Source organism: Hyperolius riggenbachi, chromosome 2 (genome assembly GCF_040937935.1).
Source record: "Hyperolius riggenbachi isolate aHypRig1 chromosome 2, aHypRig1.pri, whole genome shotgun sequence".
NCBI lineage: Eukaryota > Metazoa > Chordata > Amphibia > Anura > Hyperoliidae > Hyperolius > Hyperolius riggenbachi.
The window spans coordinates 319,546,144-319,565,642 of NC_090647.1; the positions used below are offsets into that span (position 1 = coordinate 319,546,144).

Consider the following 19,499-nt stretch of genomic DNA (forward strand, 5'->3'; position numbering starts at 1 on the left):
CTAAATTTCTCCGTCCCTCTGCGCACCGCTTCACCCCCAGGGACGGAGAAAGGCGCACTTGTTTGTTTACTGGCTGGGAGTGGGCGGGGAACTCTCGCGCACACTCCAGCCAGCCAGCACAGCAGGTTACTAATTGGATGTTAGGAACAAGCGTTCCTAAATCCAATTAGCCTCGCCGATTGCGAGTAGAATGAAGACGGCTTCAATCAAATGCCGTCTTCATTCAAAACAATGCAAGGTAAACAAACTTGCAGCCCGCGATCGCGCGCCCCCGCGACCCGCGCGCGCGCACACACCCCGGCTCTGCAGTACAATGATTGGTTATGGGGACTCTCCAGTCCCCAATAACCAATCATAGTACATCAGTACAGTAATGGAAGCAGCGCTGAAAGGGAAAAATCGCGCTGGTGTTTCAGGGGTAAAACCCCTCAGTTGTGAAATGGTTAAAGTTCATGTATGTGTAAAGGCAGGTGTCCTACTTTTAGCAATATTATAAATGTGTTTCCACATATACTGTGCCTGTTTACTTACCTGCCCACAGCCTTCATCCTTTGTACAAATCTTTACATCACAAAATATGTACACTTCTGTAAGTCCTTGGAATAGGAATGAACTGAACTGAATTCGAGCCTCTGTAGACACTGCATTTTCTAAAACCACTACTTGAACATCACCAGAAACAGCGCAACTGTTGAGAGAGGTAATACATAGTATGTGAACTGATAAATAAGCCATTTTTAAACAGACTATACAGTATGTCAAAACTGACTAACACTATGTAATAATGTTAACAAGTAATAACAAGTCTCTGAGGTCTGAATAACAGGAATCCGAAGATTAGCTGACATATAATGAATGTAATAAACTATCAATTAAAGGACTATATAATGACTCTAAATCACTGAACATGGATGTTCAATTTATCCACTTTAAATGGAGTTTAATACAAAACTAAAATAAAGGTGACACTATAAGCATCTCGATGTAAAAAACATTCTGATCACCAGGGCCGGATTTCTGGAAAGGCCACAATGGCCCAGGTCTTGGGCGGTTGCAGCCTAAGGGGGCACCTTAACATGAAGGAGAAGTTGCTGCATAAGAAAGAAGTGGCTGAAAATGGGGAGCAACACATGAAAAAGGGAAACTGATGCCCAAGGAAACTATTTATGAAAGAGAGGGGCTACGGTGCATGGGTGACACACATGGAAGAGGGGGCTGCACATGGAATGGAAGCGGCATTGCACATGAAAGGTGAGTCACCTCACAACATTCTTGGCCTAGGGGCACAAGTATAAAACTTTGCTGATGATCACCGGCTTTGCTGATCACAGTGTCTTGCCTGGAGCTGCAATCTTGCCAAGGATTAGCTCTATGCATAAAAGATTGTTTTAAACTGGTATCAGAAATAGTTAATAGTGACCAAAATGTCATTGTTGACTATAGAAGAATGGTGGAAGTGGGGTGGGTATTCATATCAGCATAAAACATTGACCAAAGATAATCTAAACTTCTGTGTATTTATTCTAACTGCCCTATTTCAAAAATAGCTAATCACAGCATGCTGCCCTCAGTGATTGGGCACAGGGAGATGCAACTGCAAGTAGGTGGGAGATGCATCACGCAAAACCTGGGATAATGGAAGGTGTGATAATCTAGGTTACTCTCTATCTGGGGTCTTATGCCACTGAAATGTTCCTATCTGCATATCACTTAAACTGCCAGTTGCTGGAATCAGTTTGGCACTTAATCTGCCTTTAGTTAGAAGTTAGTTTTTCTTTTAGTGGAATCTGCCTCTCTGTCAGGATCTCTCCTGTAGCATGTTCTGTCAGTTGCGGTGGGACTGCAACCGGGCAGTTCTGACTTACCTGCTTGCATTCGGTTGAGCTTTCGCAATAAGTCTCTTTGTCATTTGCAGTCACTCTGCAGTTCAGAGCAGCTCAGGATGCTGTCATAACTCCTCCTTTTGCTTGCTGCAGTTGAACTGCAGCCAGATATCCCTGGATTTCCTACATGCATGTCGTTGCATAGTATTGCATTTATTTGATATGAGAGTCTTTCAGCTGACAGCTTGTGATCAAGCTGGTTCAGTATTGCGTAATTACCATTCAGCTGTGTGGGAATTTGTATGCCTGCATCCATTGGCTGATGCAACATAAAAGTCTGCCTCCCATTTCAGACCCTGCCCGACATAGCGTTCAGCTCTCTGAGTTGTCGTTGGATCCATACTGTGAAAGTTGTTATTGTAAAATTGTATAATGCCTTGCTTTGTATTTTCATGCCTGCTGGACGTTTGCTGACCTGCGGGAGTCAGTGAAGTCCTTCTGATAGTTTGGATTCTGCCAGCACCACGTTGGTGACTGGTAGTATTCCTTCTTGCCTTGTTCTTGCTTTGTTCTTGAGGACGTAACTAAAGCAGCGGTTGCCATTAGTTATGCTCCTACATGTTAGTCTTGTCTATCTCAGTGTGAATGTTGCCGTCGCTGAAGCAGCAACTAGATTGGCTAAGCATTCTGTCCGTCTGTCTGTTGTTTGTCTTGTTAATTGTCATTACTTGTGCTTTAGCTAGTTTTCTTGATAAATATATATGCAGATCTGCGAATATATATTTATCCGTTAGTTGAGCCGTTTGTTATTTTTCTGAATTAACGTATATGATCTAAGCCTGTTACCGACTCCAATTCTGCCTAGGCCACTCCACTGTACCACTGCCATCTGATCTATGCTGTATGACCCAAGCCTGTTACCAACTACGTCTGTTGTGTATTGTATCACATAGTGTCTAGCCTGATAGGCGACCCAGAGCAGCAGTTGCTTGTTCATTACTCCTGTGTCCATCTGTGTAGCCTCTTCCATTACCCAGCTACATAGTCTGGAGCACACATGCTGACTCAGAAAGTATGCCTCCCCAGCATTACATTATGTCGGGCCAAACACAAACCCACATGGAGGATGGCTCTGACACAGTGAATTATGGTTCCTTGTTTTTTGAAAGAATTGAAAAGCTTGACGGTGCAACAGCAAGCAAATTTTTGCCTGAATTGGTAAGATTTTTGTTAAACCCAGAGTTTCAGGCTACACCTTTTTCTGCCTGGGCTGATCAGATAGTTTGCACTCTGTTCAAAGGCAAACTTTTTGATTGGGCAGTTTTATGTTTTGAATCACACTACTCTGAGAGAAAACCCTATAGAATGTATAGCTTTTGTGATCCATAACTGGTTAAGAATATCCTCATTACCATATCCTTTCAATGAACTCCTGATTGCTAGTCAATCAAATGTGTCTTCAGCAGCTTTTAAAAGCAATCAATATGCAAGCAATTCCACTAAATGTATTGTTCCACAGTCACCCAGTGTAGCAAAGTCTAAAGTCTTGACTAAAGCTAAACGTAAACATTCCAGAAAATGTTCACAACCAGCAGTGTCGTTGCCCATAGCTACTGCACATCAGACCCATAGTCAGACTCTGTCATTAGCAGATAATGAAATTCAATTGTCCTTCATGGGAGTCAAATGGACTTATGAAACTACCCGTGAACTCTCCTTGCTAGCCAGGGAGAATAAAGATTTTTGTTTAAAATAATTATCTGAATATTCTTATGAGGAAATATTACAGAGTATTGAGCAAATCAAATTGTTTGTTCAGCAGGGAAAATTTGCATACCCTGCAGTGCAACATTTGTTGCAGGTCCTGGAAATTCTTAAGAATAGGAAATTCCCTAGTAATGATCCAGTTAGTCAAGGCGATTCTCTGTCAGGAGTAAACCAAGCCAAGTCCACTCCAGCTAACTTCCTGCAGACTGTTCAAGCTGAAAATTATGCCTAGAATAATTGTTTAGTTCCTGACAAGAATGAATGGGATCCTCTGTTTGAAACATGGGAAATTGAAGCCTTGATTTATGATCTGGAGAATGATCGAGAATATTTCTATGAATTTTACACCGCTAAGAGTGACATAATTTTGCATGCATGCATTGAGTCTGCTTTTTCTTTGATTGAAATGAATCTGTGTGTGCATAACTTTGTGATTCCTCTTATTGATGCATGGAATGAGATCTTGAGCGATCGCTCTGGGAGTCAATGTGTGCAACGCTCAGTGACCAATGTTGATTCTGTCTCTCTGTTGCCCCTAGCAACCACATCACCCGCTAGCCTTGTTTCCCTACAACCAAGAAGAGATGCACATCTTGCTTCTCTAACTCGTTATAATGGAAGCAAGAAGTCTTTTCTGACTTTCTTGCAGAATTGCTAAATTTTTAATGCATGTCCTTTCTTCAGATCAGCTACAGCATTTCAGCAGTCCCGGTTTATTATCTTATACCTGCTTGATAGCAAGATGAGAACTAGGGCTGAGGAAGTTGCAGATGAAAATGAGGCGGTCTTGTATGAACCCCTGGAATTTGTTACATTGATTGCAAAGTGTTTTGTGAAAAAATATAAACAAATTCCTTCTGATTTGTTTTCTGCATCTTGCAAGCAAAGTGATCCAGCAGATACCAATAGATGCACTCCATTTGTTGCTGACTGCTTCAGTCCTACAGATTCTGAGTATCAGAACCCCTGTTTGAGAAATTTTGAACCCAAGCATCTGAATGTTCCAACATCACACATTCTGTGCTCTGGGCCTCCTGTTTCAACACCTTGCTCTAGTTCAGGGAATGATTCAGAGCCTTTGTTATGTGAACCTGAAATAACAGAATCATTTCCTTATTGTAACGATCGGTGTCAGCACACACAGAGAATCCGACCACTGGTGATCTGCAGTATCACCAAGAATACAGATATATACCTGACCATTGATGATCTGCAGAATCACCGATAATCCAAGTATAACCAACCTCTGGACACCTATATAGTGTGAGTGTTTGGTGCAACAGTAATGACTTTGAGTTGGACCACCCGAGGAGCAGGTGGTCTTTGGCAGTATGATCGATACCGCCCTCTGGGAAGTGTGAACACTTTCCAGTAGCCTGAGACCTCCAAAGGGGTGGATCCCCAGGCTGAAAGTAGAAAAGTCCTGTGAGTGAGTGACACCTGAAAGGTGGATGTCACTAGCAGGTCTGGAGACTATCTCTGATGGAGAGAGATAGCTCTCAAGGTCGGGCAAGCCGGCTCGGCAGACAAGGTACAGAGACAGAAGGCTGATTTGGTATCCAAAGGCAGACAGGGTTGGCAACAGATAATCAGATATGCGTAGGTACCGAATCAGAAAGCAGAGGGATAGTCAGAAATGCAATAGGTCATAACAGATATCAAAACAATGCCTAGTCTTGGGTGTGAGGTCCGTGGTCTCAACACCCTGGAACTAGTCTGGAGTATAATATGATGGAACACAGTATCCCTAGTCTGGGGTGTGAGGTCCGTGGTCTCGACACCCTGGAACTAGTCTGAAGTATAACACAATGATAACACAGAGTCCCTCATCTTGGGTGTGAGGTCCGTGGTCTCGACACCCTGGAACTAGTCTGAAGTATAACACAATGATAACACAGAAGTAATCTGGCTCAGTGTGAATTCCCAGGTCCTCCTGGTTCTAACACACTGTAGGATCTGACTAAGGTCTGAGTGCTTTCACGTAAGTGGTCACAACGGCAGACAACCTGAGACTGACCAGCAGTAACTATATATAGAGCGGCGCTCTCCAGCGCCACCCATCAATGATCAACCAATAGTCACTTGCTCTGAGGTCAGCTGACCAACATGGTCAGCTGATCCCTCTTTGGTTGTCATAAAGGTTCTGCCTCTCAGCGCGCGCGCATATTCCTCAATCTGTGTGAACTAACAGACCCAGCCACACCAGCCGCACGCTGCTGCGTGCAAACCGCCGCGCTGGACGCGGAATCAGCCGCCTTGCTGTCAGTACACGTGGCGGCTTTTCCGCGTTCTATTACAGTACCCCCCCCCAGAGGAGTGGACTCCGGACACTTCCCACCAGGCTTTCCAGGGTGCAAGTCATGGAATTCTTTCTTCAATTCCTCTGCGTGCATACGACAGTCTGGCACCCAAGTTCTCTCCTCTATGCCATATCCCTTCCAGTGAACCAGATACTGCACGGAGTTCTGCACAAGCCGTGAGTCCAGAATCTTTTCAATCTCATACTCAGGTTGGCCATCAATTAACACAGGGGGGGGGGGGGGGGAGCGGAATCCACGTGCACTGCCGGCTTGAGCAAGGACACATGGAATGATCTTACACCTCGCATGCTGGTAGGGAGATCAATAGCATAAGTGACATTATTGATTTTTCTGGTCACTGGAAAAGGACCCACAAATCTAGGACCTAGTTTGGGTGACAGTTGCTTTAGAGCCAAATGTCGTGTGGACACCCAGACCAAATCCCCTGGAGAGAATTCCCATTCTATGGAACGTCTCTTGTCAGCCTGTTTCTGAAAAGCCCTCCCCAAATTTTTCTTAACCATTCCCCAAATTCGCTTTAAGGACCTCTGCCAATTCTCCAGGGCTGGAAACGGAGTAGAAGCCACTGGCAATGGGGCAAACTTAGGTGACCTTCCCGTCACCACCTGAAATGGGGAAAATCCTAAAGAGGAACTTTTCAGATTGTTGTGTGCAAATTCTGCAAACGGCAAAAATTTTACCCAGTCGGTTTGTGCATCTGCAACATAACATCTCAGAAACTGTTCCAGGGACTGGTTGACCCCTTTGGTCTGGCCATTGGTCTGTGGGTGGTAGCCTGATGAAAAAGAAAGATCCATGTCTAACTGATGGCAGAATGCCCTCCAAAACTTAGATACAAATTGGACTCCCCGATCTGACACTATATTTTCCGGAATGCCATTCCGCCGGAAAATGTGCTGGATGAAGAGATCAGCCAATTCCTGGGCCGATGGGAATCCTTCCAGGGGAACAAAATGAGCCATCTTACTGAATCGATCGACTACCACCAGGGCCGGATTTCTGGCTAGGCCACCTAGGCCATGGCCTAGGGCGCCAGAAAAATCAACCTTGTATAGGGCGGCTGAGGGGCAAGAAGCATTTGTATACATTAAACAAGATCACCGGATCGCACTAATCATTATGCTAACTTTCAGTCCTGACTCCTCCACACTGTGTATGTAAGCAGCAGCCAGGATGAGGCCTTCAGACCTGGTCCTTTTGCCGCCACCCTGCATTCGTTTACAGATAGCAGCGGCAGCTACAGGCAATGAGGCAGGCAGGCATGTGACTTATACGCTGACGGGGATGAAAGCACACGTGGTTGGCAAAAGCAGGAGGAAGAAGGAACTCCACAGCAGCAAGGCAGAGAAGCTGCAATGAGACAGCGTTGGGACGCAGAGGAACTTCGGAAGCCTAGGGACTAGTCCAACTGATCACACACAGAGCATGGCCTCCCTGTGGTGATTACTTCAAGGAATCAGGCAGTCAGCAAGGATAACGCACACAGACGTGCAGAGCAGCATCCATGCTTGCTGCTGCTGCCTCCAGTGTCGATCCAGGCTCGTTGGTGTTTTGTTGGCTTCACCCGCCCACCCCCTGATGCTTCACGTGGAGGAGATCGGAGCAGCGTCTGCCTTATCACCACAACTCCTGCTGATCAGGACACTCTGCTAATGGAACTCACTACATCCTGGCTGCTTTTGTGTGCATGTGGGTGAGTGTATCCTATTAGCAGCCTGCCTGTGCTGGAATGGTGTGGGGATGTGAAGGAATTGCCAGGGACTCAGGGCAGAGGTCTGTTTGTTTTTAACATGTTCCTGGCTGTTGTGTTGTTTTATTTCTTCCTCAGATATTATGTTCAGGTATAACAAGCATGCAGACCAGGTTTTCTTACCCCCATCTGTTTTCACTGGCTGCATGCTTACTGCAGTTGTGTGACTCTACCCAAGCCAAAACATTTCATTACAGACAACTGATCCTTTTAAAAGGAATGGATATGACTGATCCTGGCAGAGGGGCCTGTGGGAAGGGAGGGGTACACTGCAGCAAATGGCTCACTTGTCTAGGGAGTTAATTGGGTGGCTGGTTCAGATTTACTTCCCTGAGGCTTCTTCCAGGCCCCCCAGTCTATCAGGTCCCTTACTTGCTGTAATTCTGACTTCCTCCAGAGTGCCACTGGCCCCTCCAAAAGATTTGATAGTCACCCAGTGTCGATTGTTACTGCACATGCGTGGGCCCATTTGGGTGCCTCCTCAAATGCGCCCTCATAGCTGGGAGCATTGGCTGTTCACAAAAACTGCATGTGCCCAGACCACTCCTGGCTATAAGGTGTGATCGAGGAGTGTGTGCAGACAGGCTCGTACATGCACAGTAGCTGGATCTTTTAGATGTGAAGAGAATCAAAACTAAAGCAAGGGATCTGATAGACTGCTGGGAGCTAGAAGAAGCCCCAGGTAGGTAAATCGGATCTTCCCAGCCTCCCCCCTTCCTAGGTATTCCTTTATAAGTAAGGCTGGGATGGACATAGGCTGTGTAATGGTACTGCACTACGGCCCATGACTCTCTCTGTATGTAGGGGGGTATTTGGCTGCAGCAAGGGGCAACATTTAAAGAGAGTCTAAAGCGAGAATAAATCTCGCTTCAGACCTCATAGATAGCAGGGGCACGTGTGCCCCTGCTAAACCGCCGCTATCCCGCGGCTTAACGGGGGTCCCTCACCTCACAAATCCTCTCCGAGCAGCCGGGGATCTCTTCCTGGTTGGGGCAGGGCTAACCGCCGCAGCCCTGCCCCACGCGCGTCTGTCAGCGTGTATCTCCACCTCTCCCCCGCCTCTCTCAGTCTTCCTTCACTGAGAGGGGCGGGGGCAGGGGAGGACTGGCCAGGGGGGAAGGGGGGATATTATCCCCCAGGCTGCATCTCATTTAATGATTTAGGGCTGGCCGATCCACCAACCGCTTCAATCATTATTATTCAATCGGATGAAACAAGCATGCTCAATCAACAATGTAACTTATTTCGGGTGGAAAGTAGTTCAATCCGAGATGCTGGGAAATCTCGGGCCGATGTAGTCGTGAAGTGCGATAATAACAAATTATGAACGCGATGGAAACCATGGCTGTTGTCCCTCAAAATGTATTTATGTGCCCCACTGTGCCTGTGCATTTATACTTTACCTGTCATTTGGGCTGGGGCTGCCGTGCAACTGGGCCTCTAGTTTGTGTTTTCCCTCCAGGCCAAAAGGTCTCAGTCCTCCCCTGGGCGGGGGAGAGGCGGCGATGCGCCGCTGATAGACGCGACTGGAGGCAGGGCTGCAGCCATTAGCCCTGCCTCCAGGAGCGACCAAGTCTGCGACCAAGTGTTGCAGTGGGGGGTTTGGGGGTGAAGGGACCCCCGTTTAGCTGCGGGATAGAGGCAGCCCCTGCTAACCATGAGCTCTGAAGCGAGAATTATTCTCGCTTCAGAGTCTCTTTAAAGTGAGATATCTATAGCAAGATAAACTAATAACTACCTGGCTAATTCCTCAGTGTGATTACAGCACAGTACACTCCCGCTCCTCCCTGCCTCCTTCCTAGTGACGCAGCTGACTCGTCACAGACAGTGTTCAGGCCAATGGATATATGTGGCTGATGCATCACTAGAAAAACTAGGAATGAGGAGATTGGGTTTGTTCAGTGCTCTGCTATAATCGCACTGAGAAGTCGGGTAGGTATGGGATCTAAAACAACTACCCTTGCACCTAAAAATGGGTACACGAGTTTAAAAAAAATGAGTTCCGCTTCACTACTTCACTTTAAACAGGGCAGAGATTGACCATTGTGGGGGGGGGGGGGGATGCTGTTGGTCATGGGGCGGCTGGTGATAGTTGGCCTAGGGCAGTAAAAAGTACAAATCCGGCCCTGACTACCACCCAAATGACCATCATGCCCTCAGACCTGGGGAGTTCGCCCACAAAATCCATGGACAAATGGGTCCAAGGTTAACTCGGAACTGGTAAAGGCTGCAATGTTCCAACAGGTGCCTGACGGGAGGGTTTGCTCCTAGCACACACTGCACACTCTCTTACAAACTCCTTACAGTCTGTTGCCAATGACGGCCACCAAGCACATCTAGCAAGTAGTTCCTGAGTTCTGGTGGCCCCAGGATGCCCAGCATTCTTGTGGGAATGAAACAGCTGCAACAGTTGTAGGCGAAAAGGCAATGGTACAAACAGGACCCCCTCAGGCTTCCCCTCTGGAACATCCTGTTGGAATGGACTCAGAGTGACAGTCCAGTCTTTCCAGGTCTCAGTGGCTGCCAGGACCACCTTCTGAGGTATAATGGTTTCAGGGGCTGAGGGCTGTGCTGTCTCGGGCTCAAAACACCTGGATAAAGCATCAGCCTTGATGTTCTTACTACCAGGGGTATACGTGATTACAAATCTGAATCTCGAAAAAAATAACGACCACAGGGCCTGTCGGGGGCTAAGTCTCTTAGCGCCCTCAATGTACTCTAAATTTTTGTGGTCAGTGTAAACTTTAATGGTGTGTTCTGCCCCTTCTAGCCAATGTCGCCATTCCTCAAAGGCCAACTTGATGGCTAGAAGTTCCCGGTTGCCTATATCATAGTTTTTCTCTGCGGGTGAAAACCTACGGGAAAAATAGGCACAAGGGTGAAGTTTTCCCTGCAAACCAGAACGCTGAGACAGCACAGCCCCTACCCCTACCTCTGAGGCATCAACCTCTACGATAAAGGGATAGGTGACGTCCACATGTCTCAATATGGGTGCAAAACAGAACAATTTCTTCAGAGTGGAGAAAGCAGCATGGGCCTCTGGGGACCAGTGGTGAGTATCTGCCCCTTTCTTGGTGAGACTGGTGAGAGGCGAGATCACCGTAGAGTACCCCTTTATGAACCTCCTGTAGTAGTTGGCGAACCCCAGGAATCTCTGGAGTGCCTTTAGTCCTACAGGCTGAGGCCACTCCAAGACAGCAAAAACTTTTCCAGGGTCCATAGAGAGGCCAGAGGTCGAGATTATGTACCCCAGAAAGGCGACAGAGGTTACTTCGAAAATGCATTTTTCCAATTTAGCATACAGCATGTTCTGTCTCAACTTCCGTCCGTAGCACAAACCCCACATGTTTCCTATGTTCTGAGAGGTTGGATGAAAAAATCAGTATATCGTCTAAGTACACCAAGACGAATCTGCCCAACACCTCTCTAAACACCTCGTTAATCAGCTCTTGGAAGACGGCCGGGGTGTTACACAACCCGAAGGGCATCACCAGGTACTCGTAATGCCCGTCGGGTGTGTTAAAGGCCGTCTTCCATCACCGTCCCTGATACGCACAAGGTTGTATGCATCCCTCAAATCCAGCTTCGAGAAAATCTTAGCATTGGTGACCTGGGTAAACAAATCGTCAATTAAAGGCAAAGGATAACAATTTTTTACTGTAATATTATTTAAGCCCCGATAATCAATGCATGGACGGAGGCCTCCATCCTTCTTTTTCACGAAAAAGAATCCTGCCCCTGCTGGTGACCAAGAAGGACGAATAAAACCTTTAGCTAAATTTTCTCGGATGTACAGTATTCTTGCATAGCCAATTTCTCTGGCCCAGATAAATTATAGAGATTACCTCTAGGGGGCATACAACCAGACTTGAGATTGATGGGGCAATCAAAAGGACGGTGAGGAGGAAGTTTATCTGCTGATTTAGGACTAAACACGTCTGCAAATTCTGAATACTGGCTTGGCAAACAAACCTTCCACCTGAATCTTGGTGTTACCCAAGGTTACCTTCGCTAAACAATGATGATGACAATGGGTAGACCAGATCGTTAGCTGACCTGAAGCCCAATTGATCTGAGGAGAGTGAAATTGTAACCATGGCATGCCAAGAATGATCATGGAAGTTGTCATCCGCATAACCAGAAACTGTAGACTCTCTTTGTGTAACACCCCCACCGTAACCCTTAACTCCGGGGTCTGAGACAGAGGGTATTTACTCTGCAGAGGAGAGTCGTCCACTGCAGTGACCAGAATCCGTTGATTCAAAGGAGAAATAGGAATCCCTAATTTCTTTGCAAATTCATAATCCATAAAGTTGGCTGCTGAGTCAGAGTTTAGGAAGGCCTCAGTGGCCACTGTTTAATCTTCCCAAGATATAGTACAAGGGAGGAGCAAACGTTTATCGTCTAGAGGTAAAGACTGCGCGTCTAGGGTATTAACTCTGACTACACCTAGGCGGCAGCGTTTCCCGACTTCTTGGGACAATTCTGCACTCTGTGACCCTCCTCTGCACAGTATAGACAGAGCTGTTCTGTTTTTCTGCGATTCTGCTCCACCCGGGACAATTTTGACCGACCATGCTGCATTGGTTCTGGTGGAGGTGAAATGGGTGGAGAAGAGGCGTAGGAAACATATCTCACATTGTTCCTACTCCGAGTCTGTTTCTGGTAATGTAGACGATGATCAACCCTGACTGCTAATGAAATGGCCTCATCAATAGACTTTGGCTCAGGATGACCTAGCATTAGATCAGATACCGCGTCTGACAACCCTGACAAAAAACAGTCCAGAAGTGTGAATGACCCCCATCTAGCTGAAACTGCCCATTTTCTGAACTCAGCTGCGTAAACTTCAACCGGATCCCTGCCCTGCCGCAAAGTCTTGAGCTTCCGCTCAGCGGTAGAGGCAATGTCCGGATCATCATAAATTATGGCCATAGCTTTAAAAAAAATCCTCAACCAAGGCCAGGGCCTCATGCCCTGTCTGGAGACTATATGCCCAGGTCTGGGAATCCCCTGACAACAGAGTTTTAATAAACGTAACTCTCTGTGCCACGGTTCCAGATGAATTAGGCCTCAACTCAAAGTACGATAACACTCGATTTCTGAAATTCTGAAAGTCAGATCTTTGACCAGAAAACCTTTCAGGTACAGCCATACGTAATTCTGTACTTGGAGGAGATCGCACTGTATTCACAGCCGTCTGAAAGACTGGTACAGACCCAGACAAAGCGTTGATCTGGGTCTGATGACTGTCCAGCACTCGGGTGTAATTCTCCACCGAGGTGGTGAGTGCATCAAGACGGCTGTTAAGTGCGTCCATTTGGTTTTGGTCTGCCGTTCTGTAACGATCGGTGTCAGCACACAGAGAAAATCCGACCACTGGTGATCTGCAGTATCACCAAGAATACAGATATATACCTGACCATTGATGATCTGCAGAATCACCGATAATCCAAGTATAACCAACCTCTGGACACCTATATAGTGTGAGTGTTTGGTGAAACAGTAATGACTTTGAGTTGGACCACCCGAGGAGCAGGTGGTCTTTGGCAGTATGATCGATACCGCCCTCTGGGAAGTGTGAAAACTTTCCAGCAGCCTGAGACCTCCAAAGGGGTGGAGCCCCAGGCTAAAAGTAAAAAAGGACCTGTGAGTGAGTGACACCTGAAAGGTGGATGTCACTAGCAGGTCTGGAGACTATCTCTAATGGAGAGAGATAGCTCTCAAGGTCGGGCAAGCCGGGTCGGCAACACACGGACAGACAAGGTACAGAGACAGAAGGCTGATTCGTTATCCAAAGGCAGGCAGGGTTAGCATCAGATAATCAGATATGCGTAGGTACCGAATCAGAAAGCAGAGGGATAATCAGAAATGCAATAGGTCATAACAGATATCAAAACAATGCCTAGTCTTGGGTGTGAGGTCCGTGGTCTCAACACACTGGAACTAGTCTGGAGTATAATATGATGGAACACAGTATCCCTAGTCTGGGGTGTGAGGTCCGTGGTCTCGACACCCTGGAACTAGTCTGAAGTATAACACAATGATAACACAGAGTCCCTAGTCTTGGGTGTGAGGTCCGTGGTCTAGACACCCTGGAACTAGTCTGAAGTATAACACAATGTTAACACAGAAGTAATCTGGCTCAGTGTGAATTCCCAGGTCCTCATGGTTCTAACACACTGTAGGATCTGACTAAGGTCTGAGTGCTTTCACGTAAGTGTTCGCAACGGCAGACAACCTGAGACTGACCAGCAGTAACTATATATAGAGCGGCGCTCTCCAGCGTCACCCATCAATGATCAACCAATAGTCACTTGCTCTGAGGTCAGCTGACCAACCTGGTCAGCTGATCCCTCCTTGGTTGTCATAAAGGTTCTGCCTCTCAGCGCACGCGCACGTATTCCTCAATCTGTGTGAACTAACAGACCCAGCCACACCAGCCGTACGCTGCTGCGTGCAAACCGCCGCGCTGGACGCGGAATCATCCGCCTTGCTGTCAGTACACGTGGCGGCTTTTCCGCGTTCTATTACACTTATCCAAAAAAAGTTGCAGTAAATTCGCCCTGTACCATGAATTACTCAGTAATTTTGTCCAATGAATCTCAGGTCACAGAATCATTATACTGTCCAACAGGTGTTTCTATGGTTCTGCCCTGCAACATGGATTGTTCAGTGAGCCTGTCCAGTGAAGCTGAAGTCGCAGAGTCCTTAGCTTCACCCTGTACTTTGGATGTTTCAAGATCCCTAGCAGAGAACTCAGAGGCTCTGCTTACTTCAGTTGGTGTTGCAGTAATATTCACCTGTTTAGCAGCTGTCTTAGAATTACAGTCCAGTCTAGTAAAGCTTGATGAATCTCTGTCCAGTGAAGCAGAAGCCATTGAATCATTGTCCTCGTCAGCAAGTGTTTTAGATGCCTTACCCTGTACACAGTCTGATTTAGCTAATGTTGTTGAATCCCTGTCTGATGTTATAGCAGCCAGGGAACTCCAGCCCTGTCCTCTGAATGTTTCAGAAGTCTTGCCCTGTAACATGGATAATTCTGACTCTCTGGTCAAAATAATAAAAGTCTCAGAATTTCAGTCCTGTTTAGTGAGTGTTCCTGAAGTCCTGCCTTGTATCTTGGATAATTCTTGTTCTCTGTCCAGTGTGGCAGAGGTTCCAGAGTCCCCTTCCTGTCCAGTGAGTTCCTCAGTCTTGCCCAGTTCAGTGGGGATTGCTGCAATATTGACTTGTTTGACAGCTCTTTTGGAGCTCCAATCCAGTGTAGTTGGCGATGAGTCTCTATCCAGTTCAGAGGAAGTTGTGGAGAATCTATCTAGTTCAGTGCATACATCAGAAGATTTGTCCTGTTGGAAGGTGTGATAATCTAGGTTACTCTCTATCTGGGGTCTTATGCCACTGAAATGTTCCTATCTGCATATCACTTAAACTGCCAGTTGCTGGAATCAGTTTGGCACTTAATCTGCCTTTAGTTAGAAGTTAGTTTTTCTTTTAGTGGAATCTGCCTCTCTGTCAGGATCTCTCCTGTAGCATGTTCTGTCAGTTGCGGTGGGACTGCAACCGGGCAGTTCTGACTTACCTGCTTGCATTCGGTTGAGCTTTCGCAATAAGTCTCTTTGTCATTTGCAGTCACTCTGCAGTTCAGAGCAGCTCAGGATGCTGTCATAACTCCTCCTTTTGCTTGCTGCAGGTGAACTGCAGCCAGATATCCCTGGATTTCCTACATGCATGTCGTTTCATAGTATTGCATGTATTTGATATGAGAGTCTTTCAGCTGGCAGCTTGTGATCAAGCTGGCTTAGGATTGCGTAATTACCATTCAGCTGTGTGGGAATTTGCATGCCTGCATCCATTGGCTGATGCTGACATAAAAGTCTGCCTCCCTTTTCAGACCCTGCCTGACATAGCATTCAGCTCTCTGAGTTGTCGTTGGGTCCATGCTGTGAAAGTTGTTATTGTAAAATTGCATAATGCCTTGCTCTGTATTTTCATGCTTACTGGACGTTTGCTGACCTGCGGGGGTCAGTAAAGTCCTTCTGATAGTTTGGATTCTGCCAGCACCATGTTGGTGACTTGTAGTATTCCTTCTTGCCCTGTTCTTGAGGACGTAACTAAAGCAGCTCCTACATGTTAGTCTTGTCTATCTCAGTGTGAATGTTGCCGTCGCTGAAGCAGCAACTAGATTGGCTAAGCATTCCGTCCGTCTGTCTGTTGTTTGTCTTGTTAATTGTCATTACTTGTGCTTTAGCTAGTTTTCTTGATAAATATATATGCAGATCTGCGAATATATATTTATCCGTTAGTTGTGCCATTTGTTATTTTTCTTAATTAACGTGTATGATCTAAGCCTGTTACTGACTCCGATTTCGCCTGGTCCACTGTACCACTGCCATCTGATATATCGTGTATGACCCAAGCCTGTTACCGACTACGTTTGTTGTGTATTGCCTGACAGGCAACCCGGAGCTGCAGTTGCTCTGCGCAATCTTGCTCAGTACTCCTGTGTCCACCTGTATAGCCTCTTCCATTACCCAGCTACATAGTCTGGAGCACACACACTGACTCAGAAAGTATGCCTCCCCAGCATTACACTGTCTCAAGAAGACACCAGTCAATGGTCATTCTCTCCTTGTCAATGGAAACTCACAGCTTCTGTAAATGGCAGCAGTCACAGTATGGTCAGCATGGTAACCACACATTTATGGGAGCTTAATGCAGCAGAAAAGCAGAACCAGGTCTCCAAATGTGCCTTCATTATAACAGACAATGGGACACTATAGAGCAAGCTGGACCCCTTTATCAAGACTTAATTTGTGTAACCTATAAGCAGCCACCTGTCAATGCTCTGTGTGAGTGGTTAAATGAACACTATTACCGTATTTTTCGCCATATAAGACGCACTTTTTCTCCCCCCAAAATGGGGAGAAAAAGTCCCTGCGTCTTATATGGCAAAGGCAGGGAATCCCCGACTTCAGAACGTCGCCGAACCGCCGCCACGTCGGGGATTCCCTGCCTGTTTGCAGCCTCCTGTCTCCCCATGTGTCCTCCATCATGATTGCCGCCTGCCTGCGCTGCGTGTATGCCTCCCGCCACGTGTTGTCTGCCCTCCTCCCGCCCGCTGTGTGCACAGCTCCCCCCGCGTAATGCCTGCCCCCCCCCCCGGGTGTGTATGGCTCCCCCGCATGTTTCCAGGCCCCCCCCGCCGCGTGTACGGCTCCCCCGCATGTTGCCTGGCCCCCCGGGTGTGTACGGCTCCCTCGCGTGCTGTTTGCCCCCCGCCCCACTCCGCTGTGTGTACGGCTGCCCCGCGTGTTGCCTGCCCCCCGCCCCACTCCGCTGTATGTACGGCTCCCCCGCGTGTTGCCTGGCCCCCCCTGGGTGTGTAGCAGCGGCGGCTTACCTCCTTCATCATGCCCGCGGAGACTGCAGACCTCCTTCCTCTATGCGCGTCTTCCTCTAGTGCCGGGCTTGTAATGACGCGTCATCGATGACGCGTCATTACAAGCCCGGCACTAGAGGAAGACGCGCATAGAGGAAGGAGGTCTGCAGTCTCCGCGGGCATGATCGAGGAGGTAAGCCGCCGCTGCTACACACCCAGGGGGGGCCAGGCAACACGCGGGGGAGCCGTACATACAGCGGAGTGGGGCGGGGGGCAGGCAACACGCGGGGCAGCCGTACACACAGCGGAGTGGGGCGGGGAGCAGGTAACATGCTGGAGGAGTCGTGCACACAGTGGGGAGGAGGGCTCATCTCAGATGATCAGCGTAGTCTCAGAATTTTGTAGAACCTCACATAAATGAAAATCTGCTGTTACATATGTTGCCAGCTCAGTTAAAAAATAATTAGCTTACATCACTGAAACAAATGTGCATTTCACCATAAACAAACTTTCTTTGAGTCTGAGATCAGGTAATGAATGTGTAATTGAATTGTAGTGATGCATCATGTGCAACCATGAGACAGGGTCGGGGAATGACAACATCTAAAGGCTTTAGGTTAAATTGGGAACAATTGTCAGTCTTTGGGTGCAGCTGATGATATAATAATCAGGGGGAATGGTCATTTATAGGTTGCATGGGGCCGGCTGATGGATGGCATGGGGCAGACTGGAGTATACATAGGGGACACAGGGGGAGACATGGGACAGAAATGGGAGACACAGGAGGTTACCATTTGAGGGATAACATGTACAAGGCGCTCCTGGAATATGGACATTAGTGGTGCTCAAATACCCCTTTTCAAAATTCGAGTTTGGTCGAATTCGAATAGTAAATTATTCGAGGTCAGTCGAATATTCGAGTCGAATAAATTTTACTATTCGATTCGACCTCGGACTTCGAGCTCACTATTCGAGTCGGTATTCGAGCTCATTATTCGAGCTGACTATTCGAATTGGCCTTAAATAGCTTCCTACACTTGTTTTGAGGGTGAATGATGCAAGAAACATCTTTTTTTCCAAGTAACAACAGCAAGTGATTATGTGGGGATGTTCCTTTAAAAAAAAAAAAGGTGAAAAGAGAAGTTGTGTCCAGAATTTTGTTCAGTCCTGTATATACTTCTTCTTCTTCTTCTTTATCTTCTATATCTTCTTCTTCTTCTTCTATATCTTCTTCTTCTATATCTTCTTCTTCTATATCTTCTTCTATATCTTCTTCTTCTTCTTTTATATTGTCTTCTTCTTCATCTTCTTCATCTTCTTCATCATCATCTTCTTCTTCTTCATCTTCTTTTTCTTCATCTTCTTCATCTTCTTCTTCTTCATCTTCTTCATCTTCTTCTTCATCTTCTTCATCTTCTTCTTCATCTTCTTCATCTTCTTCTTCATCTTCTTCATCTTCTTCATCTTCTTCATCTTCTTCTTCTTCATCTTCTTCTTCTTCTCCTTCTTCATCTTCTTCTTCTTCATCTTCTTCTTCTTCATCTTCTTCTTCTTCATCTTCTTCATCTTCTTCTTCATCTTCTTCATCTTCTGCATCTTCTTCTTCATCTTCTTCATCTTCTTCATCTTCTTCTTCTTCATCTTCATCTTCTTCTTCTTCTCCTTCTTCTTCTCCTTCTTCTTCTTCATCTTCTTCTTCTTCATCTTCTTCATCTTCTTCTATATTGTCTTCTTCTTCACTTATTTCTCTTTTCAATTTTTTTTTTAAAGAAATGCAGCTATTTTTGAGCGTAACAAATAGCTGGTGGCGCACGCATGTTGGAAGCGCCATTGTATGTGCTCCCTGGCAGTGGAAACACACAGACAGCAGGAGGTAAATTCAGCAGCAGGAGGAGGAGGATGAGTGTGTGGCAGCAGGCAGTCAATGAGGCAGGCAGCGTGACATAATAGCCCTGGTACCTAGCGGTGATACCAAGGCTGTAAATAAACACAGCAGGCAGGAGGTCCCAGACAGCGGTCGTGCAGCCCACATTGTGTCCAATACACAACTGGGACAACACAGTTTTCAACCCGGGCACCTCAGAAAAATTAAACCTTTTTTTTTGTAATGGTTTTGTAGTTTTGGTTTTACAACCAATTACACAGATATAGCTATTTTTTGACGTAATAGCTGGTGGCAGAGTGGCAGCAGAAGGTAAATCTGTGTACCCTGGCGTTGGGAAACACAGACAGACAGCAGCAGCAGGAGGAATGGAGGAGTAATTATGTGAGCAGCTATTGTTTGACGTAATAGCTGGTGGCAGAGTGGCAGCAGAAGCTAATTCTGTGTACCCTGGCAGTGGGAAACACAGACAGACAGCAGCATCAGCAGGAGGAATGGAGGAGTAGTGTGAGTGTGGCAGCAGGTAGGCAGCGTGACATAATAGCCCTGGTACCTAGCGGTGATACCAGGCCGT

At 46.8% G+C, this 19,499-nt stretch overlaps 1 protein-coding gene across 1 annotated transcript in view; it reads right to left on the reverse strand.

Annotated features, from left to right (window-relative positions):
- Positions 1-19,499, reverse strand: part of LOC137545019 (uromodulin-like) — a 49,093-nt gene that overhangs the window by 14,698 nt on the left and 14,896 nt on the right. Inside the window, exon 4 of the mRNA XM_068266130.1 lies at positions 532-688. Within this exon, the coding sequence (XP_068122231.1) occupies positions 532-688 (157 nt within the window). The remainder of the gene's footprint in view (positions 1-531; positions 689-19,499) is intronic.